This window comes from Siphateles boraxobius, unplaced genomic scaffold, assembly GCF_051911475.1.
Source record: "Siphateles boraxobius isolate OS27281-9 unplaced genomic scaffold, OSU_SipBor_1 9, whole genome shotgun sequence".
Taxonomy (NCBI): domain Eukaryota; kingdom Metazoa; phylum Chordata; class Actinopteri; order Cypriniformes; family Leuciscidae; genus Siphateles; species Siphateles boraxobius.
In genome coordinates, this window is record NW_027509219.1 from 30956098 (window position 1) to 30982286 (window position 26189).

A 26189-nucleotide genomic window follows, 5' to 3' on the forward strand; every position below is an offset into this window, starting at 1 on the left:
AGTGTGAAAATTTGATTATAAACCAAAAGATTATGTCAGATTGCAATGGTCTGAATCATCCACAACCAAACTCTCAGAATCGGCCTGCAAACTCAGGTAATTGCAAATTGTGTGGCTGCATTTGTGTATTCACCTGATCTGCATAATTACTTCAGTAAATCAGCAGCTAAGATGTTTTAAAAATGATACAAGGTCAAAACAACAATATAAACAAAAGACAAAATGTCCACCCATTATTTCACACCCATTAGTTCAGCACAAATCGGCGCAGGCATGATTAAACTTCTTAAACAGGCTGAGTTTTCACGGAACTGTAGAGAATGTTAAACAAATCCCAGATAATCCTCATTTGAATTTCGGAATGTTCTATTCAGAGATTCCGGCCCCTGAAGACACACGGTCACTTCTCTTCAAAAGAAACATGTTCTGTTTACACAAACCACTTACTGTACAAATGAGCCCCTCTGGGTAAAGCAGATGACATGTGAACTTCACCGGCCACAGGAAGACCTCACCAAAATACACTAACACTAATACTTCTAGTTATAGTACACAGCAGCTGTTACTGCGTGTAGTAATGTAATCAGACATTTTTGCAATTAAATACACAGATCATGTGCGATTTAGAAGTAGAATTCCTGATGAAACACAGAGAGCAAACTCTTGTGCTGTGAATCAAACTATAGGTGTAATAGAACGATACAGTTTAACACACGACACCAGAGCACTGCATCTCCACTGACATCGTTTCACCCTCCAGCTCTTTTGACATTTAATGGACATACATTCAATTTAAAGAGAATGCATAATAATGTACAAAAAAGTCAGAACTATCAATTACTTTAATGTGAAATAAATCTATAAAATGGAAAAATCCATCAAAGCAGTTTTCAAAGCAAGCAAATAAAATAAGGCATGTCAAAGCGAAAAGACTGCAAAGGATCTGAACAGTGCAATATTTAACAAAAGATAAAAACACAGAACAGAAAACTTGGATCTTATTGTAAAATTTAAAATCAGATTTCCTTTTAAAATAAGTAGTATCTTTTAAAAATTGATGATTTAGTTAAATTAATGTCACATAATTATAATTTTATGTATGCACATAGTAGTCAGCCCAAATGAAAAATGCTTCCTTTTCCCCCAGAATAGCTTTAAATATTAAATGCTGGTGACTTTGTGAGCAGCGTTTTTACATTTTCTTGAGTATAATGTAGCATTAAGAAAACTATTGGTTACAGATTCTTCCATTTCTTGAATAACTAAATTTATATTGTTACAAGGTAATTTTTTCCTCATTAATGTTCCAAAAAATGGATGGAAATTAAATGGATAGTTCATTTGTATTCACTCATAAGCTGCGTTCCAAATCAAAGGCTGCGTCCTTCGAAGTCCACAAAGTTTGAACTGAGCATTGTTAAATGGGAATGTCTATCCTACAGAGAATTGACCAGCAACAGTAACATGTGTACAGGACTTTTTTAAAAGATATATTCAACTGTCTGAAAACAAAACAGGATTCACAACCAGTCTAAATATGTTCACCCAGGTCCATTCATGTACATAATAACGAGAATAAACTATCTATAAAGTCACATCTTGGTGAGATACAAGTCAACATTTGAACAGAACAGAAAAAGAAAAGAAAAAAGAAAAAAAAAATGATGATGACCAAATTTTCTTTTCTTGGCGAACTATCCCTTTAAGTGAACTTTGGCCTCCCTTTTATACAAACATTGTTACCGGGTCATGACAATTTTAAAGGCATCACTCTAGTACAATTTTAAAAGATGTTATATAAACAAGTGAACAGGATAGCCTACATCAAATTTAAATTTTAAGGATTTCTGCAGAAATCTCATGTGGACCTGCTCATAAGCTTTAACACATTTAAAACAAATGAAAAAGAATGTAAAACACTTAAAACAGAGAAAAACATATCAAACCACTACAACGCACATCAAAACCTTGGTGAAAAAGAATTTCATCAAGTTTGGCTGGCTTGACAGCACAAAAATGGCTGTTTTTTATCAAGTCACACTCTTATGATCTTGTTATTCCAAAACGGTGTCCTTTCTCTTATAGATTTTGAGAGTTAGCATCATTACACAGCATTCATATATAAGACTTATCTTCCCAATGTTCTACTGATATGAAATATACTAAAAACATAAAATCTTATCTCTTATTATTATTATCTTAAAAGTAAATTTTGGGTTACACTTTATTTCGAAAGTCCACTTTAGACAATCTACTAACTATAAGTAACTTTGCAAATACTGTATCTGTGTGCAGTGTGCATTGTGACTGATCTTTTTTTTAAAAAACATTGCCCCGATATATGCCCCCTCGTTCATTTTAATGGGAATTTCTAAAAGTGTGTGTGTGTATTAATGTGAGTGTGTTCTGCATTGGGGATGTTCTATAGTCTCATACCTTAATTTAATTAATACCAGTTAATGGATATCTAAAGTGGACCTTCAATATAAAGTGTGCAACCATGTATCTGCATCATTACTCTTGTTCAGCATGAACTTCTATCTCAGTGGTCACCACCACTGCATCTGCATTTACACCTGTACCTGCTTCTGAATCTGTGCCTGCATTCACGGATACATCTACTTGTGCTTGTGTGTCTGCCATCCCTGCATTTTCGACAGGCATGACATCATCATAGTCCTCCTGTTTCTCTGTCTCCACTTCATAGGTGTCCTGATCTGCTGAGAACATGAAGGAAAAAGGTCACCACCATTTCCACCAGGTTACTAACTAAATGCAAACACACACTGCGAGGTGTGCGTTTTAGTGCTGTACCTAGAATGTTGTCGGATCGCTTGGGAAGGAGTGGGAGGTCGTCATCAGCGTGGGTTTGGTGAGGAGAGATGTCACTGTTTTGTCCCTCAATGTCATCATATTCGGTCCCAGAGGAGTCTTCACTTCTATCATCTACATCCTCCTCTCCTGTTGGAGAACCGAATATGATTTACTCTTACACAAACAAATAAGTAAATATATATTTATTGTGTGAAGATAATTATGATTTTGTTATTCCAAATCTCGTATAAAACGTGAGAGTAAGCATCATTAAACAGCATTTAGGATACTGTATGAATGCTGAATACGCGAATGCTAAATATATATTAATTTATATAAACATATTTAGATACATTTATTCAAATATTTTATTTATTTATTTTTCACATAGTCCAAAAATGTCCTATAAATTTCAGTCTGATTCATATTCATACATTTATTTAGCCTGATATGGGTTGTCATTGTAGCTGACCAAAAATAACATTTTAGTTGATCAAACATAAAAATAAAAATAAAACAGTTTAAATAAAATAATTTAATTATCATATTTTCAATCTTGTCTTGATTATTGTTTGACAAAAGTCATGATGAAAAATTTCATCAGTAATTTTGTTGAGATTAACAGTCAATTTACAGTTACAGAACACTTGGATGGAAAAATGGACGTGTAGGCAGACAGACAGACAAATATTTGAATATCTTACCCATCTTGTTGACAGAATCCACATCCTCATAGTCCTCATATTCTAATGATGACGCTTTTCCTTGAGACAAATTTGAAACAGATTTGACAAGCAGTAATATCTTTGCTTTAAATATAGACACATACACACAGGCATGTGCACAAACAGGTTATGTTTTCATGTTTTATGGGGACTTTCCATAGACATGATGATCTTTATACTGTGCAAACTGTATATTCTATCTTGTATTAGCTCATGCTTTTATTACATATGCATTATCCTATGTCTTTATATTCACATCGTTCAAAATAATAATGAAATGATATACCTCTGTCCTCTCTCTCCATGTTATTCATTTCATTCCTGTCAATGTTGATGTCTTTGCCATTTTTATTTCTGTAATTTCTAACTGAAAAAGAGAAACAGGCAGAAAATTGTGCTTTTGGAGGCCAAGGATGATAAATGGATACAGTTAATGTTTTGATATGTAAATGTTATCATTTTATATTTAGGCCTATGCGAGTGTTGTGCCTCTATTGTTCAATCTGTAGTGAGACAAGGACTGGGAAACACTGCCATCAACAGGTTAATAAGATGCCATCAACAGGTTAACTTCAAATATCACTGTAACTTCAGCGTGTGAAAATAATGTTTGTCTGCAGATCAAGATGACATCTTTCTGCAAGGTGCAAGCGATACTCACAGACTAAAAGTAGGCGTTTCCTATTCATCCACATAAAAACCATAATCAGCAACCCCAGCATGCCCAGCGATAGACCCACTATCAGACCAGAATTCACTGTAGATTTCCTTATCTCCTTATAACCTGCAGTTTTAATGAAACAGTTTCACGGGTCAGAATATGTATAAACCTTTACTCAATCTATTTAACAAGAAAGAAAGCAGCGGTAAAACAAATACTAAAAAGATAGATGATTTTCCTGTTGTCTCCTTTATTTACCTTCACATTTGATTTCAACAGGGCCAAGTGTGCATTTTTTATTGACATGCTGCACACACTGAGAAATGTACTGGTACTTCTCAGGACATTTAATGGTCACCTTTATTTCTTTGGCAATGCCCCTTTCAGCCACAAGTTTTTGACCTTTTGTGCAGTTAAGAACTTCACAAACTTGTGTAGTATTAGCAGCAAATATGTCTTTACAGACATATTCCCATTGATCTCCATACTTGACCACAAGCTTTCCGCCACACTTCTCAGTGGAGCCGAACTCAATACCCTCTGCAATAAAAATTTAAAATCTGTCAGTGGAAGTAACTGGAAGTATATTTTATACATTTGACAAATCTTTTTAATGTTTAAAAACTTTAAAGGGATAGTTCACCCAAAAATGAAAATTCTGTCAGTATTTACTCACCCTCATGTTGTTCCAACCCCGTAAGACCTTCGTTCATCTTCGAAACACGAATTAAGTTATTTTTGATGAAATCTGAGAGCTGGATCACTCCTCCATAGGCTTCTAAGGGATTGAAACTTGCAAGCCCCAAAAAGTTATTAAAGATATCGTTAAAATAGTCCAAGTGACTACAGTGGCTCAATCTTAAGTTTATCAAGCGACGAGAATACTTTTTGTGCGCTAAAAAAACAAAAATAACGACTTTATTTCAACTATTCATTTCCTTCTCTGTGGGCCTCGAGTCAGTTAACGTAGTGTGATTGCATAGAGCGACGTCACACGTAGGCTCACTATTGGCCGACGCTGGTCATGTGTGTGATACGTGTGACGTACAACAACAGAAGAACTGCGCTATCACACTAGTGAACTGACTCGAGGCCCACAGATAAGGAAATGAATAGTTGAAATAAAGTAGTTATTTTTGTTTGTTTTTGCGCAAAAAAAGTATTCTCGTCGCTTGATAAACTTAAGATTGAGCCACTGTAGTCACTTGGACATTTTTAACAATGTCTTTAATAACTTTTCGAGGCCGGCAAGATTCAATCCCTGAAGAAGCCTATGGAGGAGTGATCAAGCTCTCAGATTTCATTAAAAATATCTTATTTCTTGTTCCGAAGATGAACGAAGGTCTTAAAGGGTTGGAACAACATGAGGGCGAGTAAATACTGACAGAATTTTCATTTTTGTGTGAACTAACCCTTTAATTAGAAATACAGTACAAGTAGAATGCCAAAGTGTAGATTTAACCAGTTGAAAAATTCGTTCATTCCTTCTGCAATTAAGTTATTAAATAACACTAAGTAGTTTTTTTTTCCTCTCTAATGTGTGTTTTTGTGTTGTGTTATTTTCTATTTTATTTATATGTTTTATGTGATGCAGTGGCTGTACTTTTGAGCCTAAGACAAATTTCCCTCTGGGACAATAAAGTATCTTACCTTACCTACCTACCTATTCATATAGATGAGCAAACAGAAACTGACCAACAGTTACAAAACTCAAATTTTGATTTCATGGGATGTTTAAAGGTACACTATGTAACTCATGGCCCTCTAGCAGTTAAAAAACAAAACTGCATGCATTTTGCGGAAGAACATGGTTTTGGTTGTGCTTCGACTCTGCGTGACTGTGCGGATAAACATGGTTATATTGCTGCTCATAAAACATTCACTACTAGGCTTAAGAGATATAACCAGTTTAAATGGAAAGGATCTCATGCTGACTAGCTGAAGACGTTACTGTAGCTTTACCCATTAATAGTCACTGTACTTCATTGAAAATAAATTATAGCTCAGCGCTACAACAATCATAATGATATGATCCAATAGATCAGTGGTTCTCAAAGTATGGGGCGCAAGGATACTGCAGGGGGGGCGCAAAGATTCTGCGCCTTGGGGGGATCAGCAGAAAAAAAAAGAAAAAAAAACAGCCGTTGCAAAAACATTCAAGTAGTTGAATAGCGGTCAGCGCTCTGCAATTACACGGAATCGTTCTTCTTCAGACCGTTGACTTGTCACCGCTGGAACAAGCCCAAAATAGAAGTTGCTTGCCGTAGAAAAGCGCTTCTTCAGCGGACCGAAACTCAAGCTGCTATTGTCAGGCGCGATTTCTTCATTAGGGTGATTGGGCAACGCACCACCAAAGTGTGAAAGGGAGGGACTTTTTCAATCACATTCACAATCTCATTCAACCACAGAGTTACGCTAGCCGTCACTGTGCCTCTGGATATAGTCCAATCAGCGTCATGTCACGTTCTGTGGAGTACCGCCTCTTTTTGGGTGATTTCACTCTGGCTGAGAATCGCCCAGAGTGTTCCCATTGACTTACGTTCAAAGGTGTTTTTTTTCGAACTGCAGGCACTGCAATGCATTCTCAATGGGTTCCGGGAGGGCTCGCACAAACATGCTTACGTCATCATACGTAGGCTATCCTTAACTTGTGCAGCGATTGGTGGGAACAAACATACACTATTAAAAATCTTTAAGATTAAGTGACAAATAATATTTAAAAACAATTTTGAATTTGAACAACAAGAAAAAATGAAACACTACTTTAATATCTTTATCAAATGTGATTTAAAAATAAAAATAAAAAAGAGAACGAGAACGAGAGCAAGAGAGACTGTTGGGACATCTCGCGAGTTGAGGCCAGTTAAACTTGAACAACGTCATGACGAATGCAGTTAATTCAATCTAAGATCTAGGAGGGCCTTGGGAGAAGAAGGCAAGCAGAGGCTGTCTAAAGAGGTATTTATTGCTGACAATTTAAATACTCGAGTGTTGGAAAATCTCACTTTGTTTTTACAATCAGTTTAGGAAAGGATGGTAGCAGTCTTTTTTACTCCTAGCATTGTACTTTGAAATTTGTACATTCCATTCGAACACCAACACAATCGTTATCCTACACGTCAACGATTCAGTCAACAATATTATTTGACGCCACCTAGTGGAATCTTTAATAAAAGAAACTATCTGAGTGGACTGAAAATACATTTACTGGTCAAAAACCCTTGTCAAACTCCATTTGAGCTTGAGTTTTGGTAAAATGTTAATTAACGTAATAACATGCCTGCTTTCAATGAAAGAGTAATTGATCACTTTGCTACTTTGAAAGAGAGAAGAACAAAATTTCAGTATAAGTAACCAGTGTATTAAGCGAGTAATGTGATGTAAGCAGTGTAATAATAGTGAGTATAGAAACAAACAAGGAGATTTATTGTAAGAGTCACTTTATTTTTCATTAATATTAAAGTAGTGAAGTTGACTTTACATGCTTAAGCTGTTAATTCATCCATTGCATGGGTGGACCTTATCCTTATCAATCATCCAAACATTTGCCCCCCCCTGAGAGAATTTGCAGGAGCCGCCACTGGCTATTGTGAACTCGCCACTCCGCTGCTGTGCGTGTTTCGGTGAAAAGACGAACAAGAAGCTGAGCTCGTGACGTGAGGCACTGTCAAAAGCAGTCATATATTTGCGCTTTTATATATTGCTCATCCAAAGCATCACAGAAATATTTAAATGTTTTTGTTTATTTAAATTAAAAGTTAATTTCTGTATTATTATTCTCTCTTACTGTTATATGAAATAATCACATTACAAAGTGAAACTATTGCAGGTGCTTTTCATTGCACGTTTTTTTTATGTATAAAATCTTTCCGTTTTTGTTTATTATTTTTTTTGGGGGGGGGGGGGGGCGCAGATTTCTTTAAAGGTTTAAGGGGGGGCACGACGAAAAAAGTTTGAGAACCACAGCTATAGATAATGCTTTACAATGACCTCTGTTAGAGTGCTATGGCATTTCACTTTTACAACATTTCAAATCCCTCAGTTGTCACCATCTCTGAAAATCCAATGTTGATTCTGGTTTTATTACGAGCTCTGGCGCATTCTACTTTTCAAGTTCGAGATTGAAAAGTTCGAGATTTAGTGGCTTCATGTCAACCTTTCTCACTCGTTGTGACAACAAACATATGCAACTCCCACATGGTTCAAAGCAACTTTTCTACAGATACGCACAGGTGAGTGTGTATGCAATTTCCAGAGAAAACCTGACAGGTCTAAAATATAAAAACTTATACCAGGCTTACAATAGTGAATCAGGGTAAGACAAAACACGTTTTGGAAAAAAAAGGATAGATGATGGATTGACTCATTTAAATGTTAATTTTGAACAAAAAAAAAGTTACATAGTGTACCTTAAAAAGTGGAACTATACATTTCAGCATCAGTTCATTATTTATAGTAACAGTCCTATTTACCTATTTAGGTCTATTTACCAGACCTATTTATAACTCAGTATTATGTGTATGACTCACTTTGACAGGCCACAGAAAGGATTTTGTTACATCTGCCCTTCTTAAAGCCGCACTGCCACAGCAGTGTCTCCTTGCCAGTGCAGCTGAAATGCCAATTTGTTTTCTGCAATTCTGTACTCCAGTGGTGGAAGGCCGTACCACAGTCGAGGTTGTCACATAACTCACTGTACATCTGATCGTCCAAATTAGAATCACAAACATTCTCCTCATTTATCCTCACCTCGCCTGTGCAGTTTTTGGAGAGGGTAATGGGTGGATGTATATCTGGAGAGGAATGAAACCAGACAATCAGATATTCCTGTATGGTATGTTTATAGAATAGTTGGGAAAGAGTTTAAGAATTGATGCCCTTTCAAATCATGAGTTTGGCATGGCCACAGTATCTTGAATTGAAATGACTTAATTGCTAACCAAAACAAAATCCAACTAAACAGGCAAAATACTAAATACTGACATGCTGTTTTTGTCAGTTTTGAACACTTTAGGGTAAATTAGAGCATTCTGTGAAAATAATTTTTGTCATTTTTCAGTTTTGATCTTTTTTTAAATATGTCTATATAGGTGTTATACATTTTTATTTCAGTTTTATTTATTTTAGTACAAGTTAAACTAATTCAAATGCAAAAATATATTCATTAATTTATAACTGAACTGGAATTAGAGGGGGATTGTCAATCTAATTCTGAATGGTGCACAACCCTGTTTACTTAAATGTCATAAAAAAAATAGTTGGCAGTGTTGCTAAGAAAATACTGTTCTCAAAAAGTAAGAGTTTATAACTGAGGTGATACCTACCGTCACATTCAATGTTTAATTGTGCATGCTGGGGGGCCTGATCATCTCTCTCACATTCCCAAATATCCATCTTCCCTGAGCAATTATAGGTCTTACTCCACCACTCTTTTGTGTTTTTGGATTTATTGGGGTGTGATACATTCCTGTAGTTTCCACACTGTAGATACTCGCACATCTTTTGCCCTTCCTCTCGGTCCCATCCCTGTCCGCTGACTAACTGTGTTTTCTCTCCACTCAGAGCATATACAGGACCACTGCAGGAGCCTTTCCTTTCATACAGGAGCAATCGTTGCTGTTCTGTTACATGAACAGCAGAAATATCAAAGGTTTCTGTTAGCATGTTTAAGATGGAGAGGTCAAAAGTCTGAGGATATGTAGAAACTACACACTCCACCTAAAAAGTAATGTTTGCACATTTCAGAGTTAATATCATCAAAAAAAAGTGCTAAATACCTGTGCATTGCAGATAGCCGGCAATACATTTCTCTTCTGAAATGCCTTCAAGGTTACATTTGGAAACAGAGTTGGCATCACTGTTACATTGAATTCCTGATAGTCCTACATCTTGAATTGTGTCAGGCAAAATCGAATTAGGTTTAAACTGCCCACAATTCAATTCCCTGCAGATTGCATTTTTAACATCTTTAGTAAGACTGTCTTTACAGACGGGTGTAAACTTCCCAGTGTAAAACAGTGACACAGTTCCAGCGCATTTGTCTCTTGGATCCTCCAGTTTAGCTTTGACGCTGTCTGCAGGGAGAGTATCAAATAAAAATTTATTAAATGGCTTTTCACATTGTGCTTAACCCTGGGTTAACATCTTATTTAACCCGAGATTAAGGCCCATTTTAATCCAGTGTTAGCCAACAGTTCACACTTGTAATTCTGTAGAAAGTGTAATGCTTTCCTCACAAAATATTCAAGCACTTTGTAGTCACAAAAACTTTTAAACCCTGTTTATTTTCAGCATCAAAGGAAAAAATGTTGAATAGTGATTGTCAATAGCACAAATTTAGTTCAAAATGTCTATTCAAGACAAAACTGGAAAAATTCTTATTGTTTTAAGTTCACTGTTTTTTGTGGTACATTTTAGGAGACATTTTAGAGATGTATTTTGCAACATTTCAAGCACACAGGTTGCATGCTCATAATGAGCTGTATTTTTCTTATCAACATTTTACATATACAAATAAGAACCCTATCACAGGGTTCACAAGTGTAGGAAAAGGTACCCAGGTACCCAAAGGTATGTGTAAAACATGAGAGATGCTCCAATACTAAATTCCTCCACCAAATAGCAGATTATTCAGAATGATAATCTGCCGATACTGATACTGAGTTTGATTTTCTTAAAGGAAAAAAATCTCTCCTAGCTGGTGCTGGAAAACTATACAGGGAACGCTCTCATTTGGTATATTAAGTATAATATTAGAGATTAAAATTAACAATAGAGACAAAACTATTATATTCAACTGCTATTTATTTTCAGATATAATAATTACCCTCAAATAAAAACTGAAATGTTTGTAGACAATTCACATATGCACATAAGGTACTTTTCATAAACACTTATCTTAATGACAAATGTATTCAAAAATAGATATATAATAAATAAATAAAAGAGAAAATAAGGTCCCCTTTAGTTTATTTATTTTTATAGCAAGTTAATGAAATGTGCACATTGGATAACTTTTCTGAGGTAACTTCAACGTTAAGTGAAAATGTTCTCAAGCTGTTTTAACTGATGTCTTTCGACGGTTGTAACACTGATTGAGCGATTACATGAGACATGATACATTTTGGTAAGTTGTAGCCTACTGTATTTCCCAACATACTTTTTGACGATCGTGCATGTTTTTTGATTGTATTAAAGATGAAAAAAATAGCACGAAAACATCTTGATTACGTATGTAACCCTCGTTCCCTGAGGAGGGAACGGAGAAGTTACGTCAGTGACTGACAAATCAGGTTTCGCTTAGAAAGCCTATCACCTTCGAATATTACAAAATGAGCCAATGGTAAGAAAAATACCAAGGGTCGGCGAAATTTGCATAGCGCAACTCTGCCCCACCACGTGGGTATAAAAGAGTGACGCTGGCAATCTCGCATTATGTTTTCCTGCTGAGGAGCCGAGACTGAACTCCAGGCCGTTTCCAGTGGTACAGCGGAGTGGCAGGGAGACGTAACTTAACATACGTAACCGAGATGTTCCCTTTCGTTCAGTCACTCCGAGTTACGTCAGTGACTGACGAATGGGGTTTCCAGTCTAATCACGCCACCTCGGCTGTCTTCCAGTGCCCTGCGTAAGTCTGAGCTCCCTGTCATGAGACTAGCACGGACGAAGAACTCCTACTTAACACAGGAATACCAAGGTACACTGGGAAGCATATCTCAGTGGAAATATGCAACACAATGCCTGCCCGAATGGAGAACTTACAGAATACACACCCCGAGTACCAGGTCATGCTTCCCCAGACACTTACCTTCAACTGCATCGTGATGTGCGGTGATAGTGGCAACATACACTGACAGCCTTCGCTCCAACCCATCTTGCAGGAAGGAAAGCACGACACTGATCGGGCATTTTCTGGGGTCTTCTCGGCAAGAAGAACACCAGGTGACGAAGAGGTTCCACTTCATAGGCATGTCGGGTAGACAGTGCCCTAGCGAAAGTGATGGTAGCCACCACCGGAGCTGGTAGAACACTCCACAGAACACTCCACGGGGGGATCCTCAGTGTACCCTTTGGCCGCGGCCTCATCGAGGGCAAAGAAGGCGGAAGAGGCCGCTGAGCCTTCCATGATCTTATGACCTCCTCATGCACCGCCGGGAAGCAAGGTATTGGTGGAGGGTGCTGAAGGGTGCTGACTCGCCACCCCCAAAAACCAATCATCCAGCCGCGAGCGCTCGGGACAGGGTGGAGGATTCCATTCCAACCCGATGCTCACGGCTCCTCGGGAAAGCATGGCTGTCAATTCCGGATCAGACTCGGGCAATACTGGCACACCCGAAGGCGGCAGCACAGCCGAGTCTTCATCTCTGGAAGATTCCAGCCCACCTCGTGATGTGGCGATCGACATCGTCTCATCATCTGGAGCACAGAACGAGACGCGGGGCGGGTCCGAAGACCGGCCGGCAATCTCATCCTGGACGCTCACGGGTTGCAGAGGACAAGAGGGGGGAGTGGCCCGAGGAGGAATCGTCTGGGTTTTGTTTCACACCGTAATCCTCAGATCACCCTGACCACCAGCCAAAGTATCGCCTCTTGCGGAGGGGATAGAATGGAGTGTGGCAGAGGGGACTCTACGTCCACGAAGGTCATTGAGTCTTGACCGAAGCACTGCGATGGTCATGTTCCGGCAATGAGAACATGAGTCATCCACAAACGCTGTCTTAGCGTGATCTAAGCCCAAACACACAAGGCAGCAATTGTGCCCATCAGGTGACAAAACAAATCAACCGCACCCAGAAGTGCACGGGCGATACATCTTCAAAAAGATGTGCCACACGGAAGCTCTTTTTGTGAGAGAAAAAATCTCAGCAGAGTGATGAAGCGCCCAGGGAGAAGCACACACACTGTTGGCAGATCACTGCACAGACCAGCAGCAGGCAAAATGATCTCTCTGGAACGTGCCGTTGCACCAACACACTGGAGAGCCGCTCGTCTCGTAGTATCGAAGATCTCAGATACAGGCTTGCAGAGGAGTGAAGAGATGCTCTTGGCTCCGAAGCATAAACATAATGCGAGATTGGCAGCGTCCCTCCTTCAGGGCTCCCACACCTTGGTTAACTTCAAATTCAAAGACCTTTCAAGGACTTTCCAGGTCCAATACCCTCAAATTCAACGACTTAAGGGATAGTTAACCCAAAAATGTAAATTCTGTCAGTAATTACTCTCCCTCATGTTGTTCAACCCCGTAAGACCTTCGTTCATCTTCGGAACACAAATTAAGATATTTTTGATTAAATCTGAGAGCTGGATCACTCCTCCATAGGCTTCTTAGGGATTGACACTTGTTCCCCGAAAAGTTATTGAAGACTACAGTGGCTCAATCTTAAGATTATCAAGCGACAAGAATACTTTTTGTGCGCAAAAACAAACAAAAATAACGACTTTATTTCAACTATTCATTTCCTTCATTTTCCAGCTCTCAGATTTAATCAAAAATATCTTAATTTGTGTTCCGAAGATGAACGAAGGTCTTACGGGGTTGGAACAACATGAGGGAGTGTAATTCCTGACAGAATTTACATTTTTGGGTGAACTATCCCTTTAATGTGGGGACACATTTCAAGATAGAGCAAGGTTACATCAGGATACCTTGTAAGATACATTGTTAGTTTTGCGCATGTGAACGTCATGGCAACGTACAACACAAACCTCACGCGGGAAACACTTGACGCAACGCGTAAATGCGCGTAACTAACGTAAATCAAGCAAGCTAGTATGCACAGGCCACGAAGTGTTGACAAAATGATTTTTAAAAATTCTCAAAATGTAGCAAGAAAAATGTTGTTTTTTTCCCTGTTACATTTTCTGCAAAAGCAAAATATAATGTGATTGTGTACATTTTTACTTAAGCAAACTTACAATTTTCTTTATTTTTGAACAAAAAACAATTTCTTAAATCTCAACTATATATTTGAAATTGATTTGTGCCTAAATTTTTATTTATTGGACAGGAGGGAATAATATGGAATGTTTTCCAAAAATAAATTCAAGCACTTTCAAGGACATGTATCTATGTATGTTTATTTTCAAAAAACTTTCCAGGGCCTTGACAAATTTTCTTCATATTCACAAATTTTCAAGGATTTCAAGGACCCGTGGGAACCCTGCTCCTTTTATACCAACGCGGTGGGGCGGAGTTTTGCTATGCAAATTCCAAAGACCCATGGCATTTCCTTAGCATTGACTCGTTTTGTAATACTCGAAGGTGATAGGCTTTCTAAGCGAAACCCCATTCGTCAGTCTCTGACGTAACTCGGAGTGACTGAATGCAATGCTGCAAACTGACAGCCAATGGCCGATAGTGAAAATATTTCCTTACGTTGATACCGATTATTGGCCCATACATCGGTGCATCCCTAATTTGAACCCTTAACATTTATTTTTTTTGAAGTATGAAAAAACAAAAAAAATATTGCCACAATTCTAATGACTAAAAAACATAAACAGTTAGTGGTGAACAAAACAACTGTACACATTACCTGTGCATATCACTTGGGCTGGTATATTGCATTTGGAGTCAGTGTTGGGAATAAACCTGCACATGTTAATATTTTTCACCTCATTTAAGCAGTACACACTATAGTGGTTCACAGATCCACTATATTGTGTCGGAATGGGATTTTTTAACTGGGTCTGAATTGGTTTACCACAGCCCAAGTCAACACAGATCTTTGTGGAGTCTTCAATTTTCCAGGTGTCCCTGCAAACTCCTCCACATTTTCCATTTTTGCAGACCTCTACCGTTCCCCAGCATCTTTCATCCTTTTCCTTTTCAGGCTTGTTTCGAAGTGTCACGCTCACCGAGCCTACAAGTGGCATCATTAAGCATATAAGCATTTTACACACAGCAATGTTAAAACTCCAGTAGGTAACTTTTGTAAACAAATATTTGTTAAAACTGTCATTATGTCCTGACAGTAGAATATGAGAGAGATAATCTGTGAAAAAATCAAGCTCCTCTGGCTCCTCCCTTTGGTCCTATTGCCATTTGCAGAAATACACCGTTCCCGGTCAGAAACAACCAATCAGAGCCAGGAGGAATGTCTTAGCAGTGTCAATCACGCTCGTGTACGCGCTGATCACCCCTCTCTTGCACAGCGCGAGTGCGTACCGTCGTTTGTGACTCTCCTGTTCGAACTCGTTCATCCAAATGAACAAATCTTTTTTCGAGTCATTTCGTTCATTCAACGAACGAAATGACTCGAAAAAAGATTAGTTCATTTTAATGAACGAGTTCGAACAGGATCACGAACGTGCATCACAGAACAGAGCTAGGCGAGCATTTGTGCTTATAAAACTTAAAGTTTTTTATTTATTTTTGAAATGACCGATTGTTTCGCTAGATAAGACCCTTATTCATCGTCTGGTATCGTTTCAAGCCCTTTGAAGCTGCACTGAAACTGTCATTTGGTCCTTGAAAAGTTTGTGTCCTATTGAAGTCCATTATATGGAGAAAAAGCCTGGAATGTTTTCATCAAAGACCTTAATTTCTTTTCGACTGAAAAAAAGAAAGACATGGACATCTTGGATGAGATTGGGGTGATTAAATTATTAGCAAAAGTTTTTTAAAAAGTGAAATAATCCTTTAACGTTATCTTACTAGCTATTTATAACTTATAGAAAGTGTGCGACGTTATAAAGTTACATGTATTGCAAAATACATAATGATTTGAGGACCAAGTTTGTAGTCAAAGTATGGGAAGGCCATAGTCAATCTAAAGCATATTGTTGATGTTTCGTCCCTATTAGTGAATGTTCCATAACTGATTATAATCCGCTGTCATCGGTGGTCCTGCTTACTAGCCTGCGCGTTCACGGCAGGCTCCGCTGTGGGGGAGGAGCTGTGGAGGGAGGGCTGTAGCGCAGCAGAGAGCAAGGGTGTTGGACCTGTAAGTTGTGCTTGTTCAAATTTTCAGGCTAAGTCAACATTTTCTCAAAACTACCTACTGCAGCTTTAAACCTACACTATGTAGCTTTTGGCCCTCTAGTGCTTAAAAATAAAACTGCATACATCTTGAAATCAACATTGCTTTAGTTGCTCCTCTGCAGATGAGTGTGGTTTGATGATACCGGTGTGCAGAGATACAGGACATCTTATCAGATAAAATAAATGACATTTTCTATAACTATAGTGGCTATTCTTGCATGTGTAAATCCCCAAAACTTGAAGACTTTCCAGATATATAAGCAATAGGCTTTTTTTTTAGAAATGAATTAAAAATGACAAGGATCATGTGACAGAAGGCTGGAGTAATGATGCTGAAAATTCAACTTTGCATTACAGAAATAAATTACATTTTAAAATACATTAAAATAGAAAACAGTTATTTTAATTTGTAATAATATTGCACAATATTACAGTTTTAATGTAATTTGGATCAAATAAATATAGTCTTGGTGAGCATAAGAGACTTCTTTCAAAAACTAAGAAATTGTAATGTATTTTTTAATAGGCAGTGTAGCTTTTCCTTAAAAAAAAATTTGCAAAGCATTGTCAAAATCACAAAACTATTTGTGCTAAAATATGCAATTGATAAAATTAGAATAAAATGACAGTCAATAGCCAATTATAACAGAGTCAGTTACCTGAGTGGTATAAGACCCCTTGACTAACCTCAGTGGAAATAACAAACAAAAAATGCTGCAAAAAAGTTTATGATATGGTCTCTGTAATGCTCAAGTAACTTACTATTCACAAGATAAGTTATTCAAGTCACATTTTGCTAAATAACAAGTTTGCAGACAATTGCAGTCATATATACTAGGTTAAAAACAATGAGACATTGTGTTGACACATACCTGAACATGTGACATTGACATACATGCCGTTTTGCTTTTCAGAATAGACCACGTCACCACACTGCATTGCATGGCATATGTCGTTGGCTTCTGTCTTGTTGTCTGCCATCAGTTTTACAGGCAGCGGGCGGGCCTGGGCCTTACCATCAAATGACTTGAGTACTCTTCCCTTGCAGGGTGAATCACCTTCAAAGAACAGAAGTTCTTCCTCTGCGAATGAAGATAAAGGATTTGTGGTTACTTATAGTGCATACTCTACATGAGGAGTAATCAGAGTGACATCTTAGCTTTAATTACTTAATAAACAAAAGTAAAAACTACTGGAATGAAGTATGCTGAAAATTATGTAAATATTGTGAAATTAAAAATATGTCAAAAACACAATATTGGTATATATTTGTGTATTGTATTATTACTTACTTTGGCACATGATTTGTACATTTGGCTCTCTTGAACTTGAATGTCCCGTCTTTTTTTTTAAGCACTCATAGAGTTTTGCTGAAGAGCTTTCACACTTGAAATGCCATGGTGATTCCAGTTGATTCTGTTGCCCTTCAATAAAGAGTTTAGTTACTCGAGTAAATTTACCACATTTGAGATGTTCACACACTATGTCTGAGTTCCCATTGGTCCACTCTTTGGAGCTTATGGACTTCCATGAGCCCTCCCATTGCAGCTCTACACGTCCAGAACAACGACCCAGACCATCACTCAAACGCACATCCAAGCTGCCTGCCATTTAAAACCATCATATTTTATTATAGCCTCAGTTGCAGGTTATTTAAGTACCTTTCCTGTATATTCTGAGTAGATCATAATTAGCTCAGTTACCTGCACATGTAACAGTGGTTGCCTTGCATTGTTTTATCTCATGTCTGGCGAGGCAATGCCACAGTGACACCTCGTCTCCCAGGCACTCAACGTTACTCAGCAAACCATTAGAAAAGACTCGGCCCTCTTTCTCATCCAGCAACCCTCCACAGCCAAGCTCTTTACACACTTGCTCCCCCAGTCTTTTATTTCTATCACTGTAGCACACTCCATAGTTAGAGCCGTTCACATGAATATTAACATCTCCAAAACACTTTGATGTGAAGTTGTGGAGCTTGACGTTGTCTGTGAACACAGGAAATTTAATTTTTACAATACCTAATAAAAATAAATTGAAAAAAGGAATTAAATGGAAACAGTAAATCGAAATGAAACATTTGCAGTTAGCATTCAATAAAACTTGTATGCATTATTAACACAAACTACTTATGTACATCAAACAAAACAATAAGAATGAATATGTGATGCTTTTCAAATATACTTTAAAAAAAACAAAAAACAAAAAACAATATCAATTAAATTCGGAGACTATTTTTTCGTATCATATTCATCCTTTTCCTTCATCAGAAGGATGGCTTTTTTGGCCTGTTTACTACCCCTGTGTTTATAAAAATCTGAACAAAATGTATGGAAGTAAAACTAAATTTTATGTCTTCAATTATCTCTCTCTTTCTTTCTCTCTCACTCTCTCTCTCTCTCTCTCTCTCTCTCTCTCTCTCTCTATATATATATATATATATATATATATAGAGAGAGAGAGAGAGAGAGAGAGAGAGAGAGAGAGAGAGAAAGAGAGAGAGATTTTAGTTGATGTATTATTAAAAGCTTTTATATTTTATTAAATAAGATATCTTATTTGTTAAGTAGCATATTTATGATCTATATGACTATACACATGTATAAATACAATAAATACAGAAAAATATATTTTTTTATATTTGTAATTATGTCAGAATTATATTCACATTTCACAAGGTTGTATGACCTTGAGCGTGTGATGTCTACTCAAACTGTCTACCCTATTACTACTACTACTACTAATAACCCTATTATTAAATTGCAACACATTTTAATGTATTAATTTAACTTGAGATGAAACAAGTTCAAGTTTGTTATAGGATTGTACAAAAAGCATAATATAATAAAATATAATAAATACAAATAAATATATTCTATTAATAATTTTTACATTGTATTCACATTTTACAAGGTTTTACAACATTGAGCGTGTAATCTCAACTCAAAATGTCTATCGTATTACCATAATAATAATAATAATAATAATTGAACAACCCTATTATTAAATTGCAACTCATATTAAAATGTATTAATTAACTTGAGATGAAAAAATACAATTTTCTATTTGTAATAACATTGTACAAAAAAAATCATCTTATCAAACAGTGTTTCTCTCTATGTGTATTAATGTAAAATTTGTTTATTAATAATTACATATTTAATAATAACATATCAAACATTTAAATACTTATTAATATTTGTATATTTATTTATGTAATATTATTTCACACACACAAAAAAAAAAAACCTGAGGATTACCTGAGCATGTCAGTCGGAGGCTGTTATTATCGTTCGTGAAACTTCCATTTGTACCACAATTTAATTGGGTACAGATGTCTCCGGGGCTGTACATTTTCTCCTGAACAGGAACCCATGATGTATTTGTGTCATAGCGCACTTCCACAACCCCAGAGCAAAGATTGTTGCCATCTCGCAGACGGAACATCTTGTGTTCTGTACAATACAAGTATTGCAGTGTAAATTTGAGTGTGAATTTTACCACTCACTTGATACAAACCATGTAAACACTGTCTGGGACAATTACTGCGACATTTCAAGGAATTTCAGTGAAAATGTTCAGTTTCCCAGATGAAAAGACTGATTTACACTGTTGCTATGGTTGCTATTAGAAAATCAGAACAATGAATGCCACCAATCAGAACGACGTACTTCAAAAAGCGGTTTAACAATAGTAGCTTTACACTTACTGCTGCAGATCACACTGGCTCGTTCCACACAGTTTGACAACTCCATACATTGCCAAGAGAACTGGTCTTTGTCTCCACAATTAAGCAATACATTTTCTTTGCTCTGTTGTTCTTTGAACAGTCCAGGGTTGGGGATGAGATAATGAGCTCCACAATCAAGCTCTTGGCATATCTTGTCTGCTTTAGGTCCATCTGGCCAAGATTTAAAAAAAAATACATAAAGATAATCCCTGCATTAAGTGTCAACTGTCACTTTAAATAGTACATACTTTTTTTTCCAAATATATATACTTCACTTCACAGAAGACCAATTTGAATTTCATGGCCTTCAGTAATGTTATATATATATATATATATATATATATATATATATATATATATATATATATATATATACACACACACACATACAAATATTTATTAATAATTAGATATTTAATATTAATATGCAATGACAAACACCAAAGTTAACAGACTATAATCCACAAAATATACATAAAGCTACACATTTATTTATTTATTTATTTATTTATGTCCTTTATTTGTAACGCAATGACATTCAGACAGTCTGATATTGATCTTACACATTTAGTGTCTAAGAACTAGAAATTAAAAATAAAACTCTTGGTTTTGTCCACTTACTCCATGTAGAACGACAGACACCAAAGATGCCGTCCTGCGTTGAGTACTCCACCACTCCGGCACATTTATCCCTCTGTCCATTCAGATTCAAACTCAGTTGAACATCTCCTACGGTAAAAAGCTTGGCATCAACAATGTGAATTGATTCACCTCTGGAAACTAACCAAGATGATCTCAAAACATAAATATAATTTGTTTTTTTGTTTGTTTTTTTACAGTTACAAATCCAAAACCCGAAACACTACCTACCAGTGCATTCAACAGCAATGAAAGGAGAAACATTTTTTTTGCACTTAATGTTATCTGCAACAACAGATGGACATTCCCAAAGGCTCGCTTCATTAGATATGCAGTTCACCTGATCCATCAAATATTGTTCGGGTGGTGGTGGATCTTTGTATAGGGTTGAATCTATCCTGGTATCCTCCACGTCCCCACACTTTAATGATTTACACACAACCTGTCCATTTTCTGTCTTCCAGCCGTGATGACACACCAAGCCCCACTGGCCTTTAGCGTTACGCACCTCCAGCCGGCCTTTACACGGGCTGTTCGATCCACGTAAAGCCACATTGAGACCTGCAAAACAAAACAAACTCAAATTACTTTTTTTGCTTAAAAAACAAAAATATAACAATTATCAATCTTTTTTGTGAAAATTTGGTTTTGTTATGAAACAGCTACTTCTTTTAAATCCAATAAAAGATTGTATAGTAAACTTTCAAGTGCATCATCACTTTTATCAGATTGAAGATAGATTTTATATCTTGAATTTGTTTTGTCATAAACAGTGGTGGACAGTAACAAAGTATTTTTACATTCGTTCTTACTTAAGCAATATAAGAAATATTTCAAGTAGGCTATATGTAGCCTACTTTATCAGAGTATTTTTATTTTGGGAAACGTTTACTTTTTCTTCATAATAGACCTATCAAACTTTTTACTCTACATTTCATAAAAACATGTCGTTCCTCCTTATTTTGAACTGAAGAAATCAACACCTGCTTCAAGACGCAACTGATTCGTAAACGAGCTGATTTCAAATAACTTGTTAGTTATTTGTTATTTGCTAGTTAACCTGTTATAACGATTCATTCGTGAATTGGACCGATCTGTTCTTGACTCAGCAACTCACTGATTCAAATGATCCGGTGAAAACGAGTCTCCAGTTAACAATTCACTAAATTCACGAGTCTTAAAATTAGTAGTCCTGGCTACTGGACAAATCATTATTCACAATAATAATAAACATTCATCCATCAGTACTTTCTACTTTTGATAAAATACATCTAAAAATCAAGTACTTTTGTACAAAAATTGAAAATGAGTAGTTAATACTTTTACTGGAGTAATATATCCACTGTAAAAAAGTATGAGTCATGTCAACATATAATTTTACATTGCTTTAACACATCAAAATAAGTTAAGCAGTTGTCTTTTTTCATATACGTTATACAAGATTCAACACATTTTTAAGTCCGTTTAATGTAATTTAAGTTTTTCTAAATTACATGACTTAAACATCCAAAGTTGATTAAAAATGACAGTTTTTACAGTGTTGTACTTTTACTTAAGCAGGCTACTTGATTTGTGTACTTCGTCCAGCAAAAAAATAATAAATAAAAACACAAAAAAGGGAACAGAAAGATAATTTGGTAACACTTTACCATAAGGTCTCATTTGGTAACATTAGTTAAATATTAATAACATGAACTACATTTGTTGCAGTATTTATTAATCTCTGTTAATGTTAGTTAATAAAAATACAATCGTTCATCGTTTGTTCGCGTTAGTACAGTGCGTTAACTAATATTAACAAATACAACTTTTGATTTTAATAATGTATTAGTAAATGTTGAAATTTACATTAAAATTATTAAATGGTGTAGAAGGATTGCTGTGTACTAGTTCATGCTAAGTGAAGTAGTTAATTAATGAACCGTTATTGTAAAGTGTTAAATGATATAACATCATCGGGGGTCAAAGCATCTTTTTTAACCATATATGGTCGCTGGAAAGTGTGGTTGTGAATTCTCAGAGCAGAAGAACCACATGCTCTGCAGAAACTGCTGCGGTCTCTTATCTGCCTGTGGCTTTCAGCTCTCAAATTCTGGCAAGTTGCATGTTTATGCAGATTTTGAGATAAACCCGCTGCACATAAGCATCAGTAAGTTAACCACAGGCATAACCGTGTCTTTCCACAGGGTTATGAAGAACATGCAAACCACTGCATGATCTTGGTTTCAGAATCTTCAGATCTATAGCTGTGCAATTTATTCCAACAATCATGAACATTAGGAAAACTCATGTAACATGTTTTAATGTGCATAAATATGTCAGTATTCCTACCATTTTCCCATAAAGTACAATAAGGTCTCATTTGTTAACATTAGTTAATGTATTAACTAACATGAACTAACAATGAGCTATGCATGTGTTATAGTTTTTATTCATCTTTGCTAATGTTAATTAATAAAAAAATAGTCATTAATTGATTGTTCATGTTAGTTCACAGAGCATTAACTAATGTTAACAAACATAACTTTTGATTTTAATAATGTATTAGTAAACATTGAAATTAACATTAACTAAGATTAATAAATGCTTTCAAAGTATTGTTTATTCTTAGTTTGTGTTAAAGTAACTAAGTGTTAGAATAATAATAATAATACATTTTATATCAAAAAGATGCATTATCATATTCTTCTATGTTAATCATAATAGCTATTTTAATTTAGAATGAATGCTAATGATTTTGATTTTAAATTAATTTGAAAATTTATACTGAGAGGAGATAAGTATAAGACCGGCGGAAATATGCAATTACATGCCATATGTGAATGTATAATCTTTCTTTGTCTATTTAACTTAATTTTAATTTATTAATTTATCCATTAATTAATTAATTATTTTCAGATTTAACTAATTAATTTTTTTCTCAGGAGCTTGATAAAAAACTATATGTATGTTCAGCGCTCTAGTTAGATAATCAAATAGCTAAATAAAAAGCTTATATATATATATATATAAATATATATATATATATATAACTAGAGTGCTGAACATACATATAGTTTATATAGTTTATATATATATAAATATTTTTTAACAATAATTATTTTAATGCATTTAATTATTTCAATAATCTTTGTTTCAGAAATGATCCTGCATAATGCAGACATAGAAATTAAACAAATTAGACATAAGTTTTAAAACTGCAATTGCATTTATATAAACTTTATAGATTATTTACATTATATGAGCTTGTTAATGCATGCATTTCTATACAAGCCTAACACATATACTATTTTATTATATTATGAAGATGAAGCTACAGAAATGTCATTGAAATTAATAACAAACAAATGAATAAACAAACATAAACATAAATAAATTAGCAAACTGCAGATTGCAAAAATTATGGCTAATTTTTATTTTTTTTATTTCTCTGTCTGCATTATGCCGCATCATATCCAAAACAAAGGTTATTGAAATAATAATAAAAAAAATCCAAGTATAGTAAAACATAGTGATCATTTTCATGTGAAAAAAGAGTTTTATTTCATTTTAAAAAGTTAAAAACAAAAAAGTTATACTGTTTCTATGTCACTCATTAGCCATTTTATCAGATTTATCAGTCAGATGTTCTTGCTTCCACTGAAGCACCAGATGCTCTTTGGAGAACATAACCATCAGGTTTTGCTCATGTAGCTTAAGTGATACTGCCATTAAAGCAATTTTTTTTTGTTTTTTTGTTATCTTGATATGTAGCCTAATGAAAATTGTTGCAATGAATTACAAAATAATGAAAAGAATAGTATTGGACCTAGATTAAACAAACTAAATAAATAAATAATTTAACTAAACTAAATAAATAAATGTGCATGCTATTTCAAGCTTAATTGATTAGTCTAGGCTACATCCATTAAGTTCCCCATTAACAGCAGCATGAAACACAATGGATGTAAACACGGCCAGAATATGGAATTTGTTTTAATTAGGAAATACAAATTAACTTGCCTTGAATAGCTGATATTTGCAAATACAGGAGCAGGAACCACATGATTTCAGAAAGGAGGACGGAGGAGAGGGACAGGCCAAGTGCTGAATCTGCTTTTAAGGGCTGTGTGATGTCACTTCATTTTTATTAGCATCCTGTTCATTTCCTTCATCTGAGACCATTCAACTTTCAATTGATAAAATGAGCCTTGTTTTTAATTTAAGCAGTTATTCGCAGTTAATCCTCTCAAACAAACTCTGTAATCCATGGAAGCTCGTTTCCGCCGTGGAGTAGCAGTAAAACAATTCGGAATTCTTCGGAATCAATTATTCTCACTGTTCTTTTTCACAGAATTGCGATTGTTGGCCTATAGGCCCATCTCACAATTCATATGAAAAAAGGTCAGAACTCGCAATTGAGACATTTTTCCCTCAGAATTTTTAGATATAAACTAGCAATTAAAACTTACAACGATAAACTCGCAATTGCGATAAAAAAAAAGTCAGTTTGTGAGATTACCTTTTTAATTCAGTGGCGCTAACAATTCCATAATCTCATTCGCATCCTTGTAATAAAAAAAAAATAATAAAAAATCAAAGTTTAACATGTGTGCCGGTTTATAGGCTGTATGTGAATAAAGCAATGACAAATTGTAACTTTAGTGTGAACTTTTCCTTCAACATATTGACGCTGCCTGTCCTCTTGAGCTCGCGCTGCTGTTACTCTAACGCTAGAGGTCAGTGTTGCGTAACCATTTTCCCGCCTTTCACATGTCATAGGCTCCTCATTAGTAACGTATGAAAGCTGTAGGCCTACAAAAAGATTCATTATTATATTTTATCGTTTCTGTTCTTGCTAGTTACCCTGAGGGAAAAGGAGAATCAAGAAGATTAGAGAGGAAAGATGAACAGAGAGACCAGGATTAAATGGATTTAAGAGAATAAAGAAAATTAAAAAGGGTTCTAAAAAAAGTTCTAGGTCTAACTGTAGTAATGAAGTAACCAATTTAAACCATTTGCAATTTTTTTTAATTTTTTGCAGGTTGCAGGGAATGATAGTGGAGTGGAGCTTGATATTGAATCACATTCCTCGACTGGATGTAACAGCTTTGATTACATAAAACATGCCTATAATAAAATAAAATATACAGAAAATAAAATTTAAAAAAAACAGATCATAATATAAAGTTAAACCATAGTAGGCTAGGCCTATACGGACACGGATTTCAATGAATTGAAAATTCACCCGATATATTTTTTAAATGCATTAAAAAAAAAAATTGTAAACAATTGTTCCCTCGCATGGTGACTTGTTTTGCCAACTATTTTCAGTGGAAATTAGATAAAGCCTGCGCAAAAATACAACCCCAAATCAGAAAAAGTAAAATGCAATAAAATCAAGAATCTGTGATTCGTTCATTCTATTTAATCTTTTATTAGCTGACAAAAGTACAAAGAAACGTTTTCCAATGTTTTCACTAACCAACATAATTGTATTTTTTAAATATGAAAAAAATGTGATTTTGATGGCTGCAACACACCCCAAAAAATTTGGGACAGAGACCAAATAAAAGTGAAAAGATTATCCAAATTAGATTATCCAACTCTTTTGAAACAGTCCACAATGAGCAGGTGAATTGGTAATAGTTGAGGGTA

At 35.5% G+C, this 26189-nt stretch overlaps 1 protein-coding gene across 1 annotated transcript; it reads right to left on the reverse strand.

Moving 5' to 3' along the window:
• Window positions 1–824: 824 nt before the first annotated feature.
• On the reverse strand, window positions 825–24597 carry LOC143732057 (scavenger receptor cysteine-rich type 1 protein M130). Its single transcript, XM_077222733.1, has 18 exons — window positions 24555–24597; window positions 20784–21113; window positions 20535–20642; window positions 19893–20084; window positions 19444–19638; window positions 17887–18171; window positions 17476–17787; window positions 17056–17265; window positions 14736–15062; window positions 9978–10274; window positions 9525–9821; window positions 8730–8993; window positions 4459–4740; window positions 4201–4323; window positions 3826–3906; window positions 3519–3578; window positions 2815–2961; window positions 825–2720 (listed from the first exon to the last, which is right to left on the reverse strand). The coding sequence occupies exons 1-18, from the start codon at window positions 24595–24597 to the stop codon at window positions 2515–2517; spliced, it is 3759 nt and encodes a 1252-aa protein (XP_077078848.1). The 3' UTR covers window positions 825–2514.
• Window positions 24598–26189: the final 1592 nt, after the last annotated feature.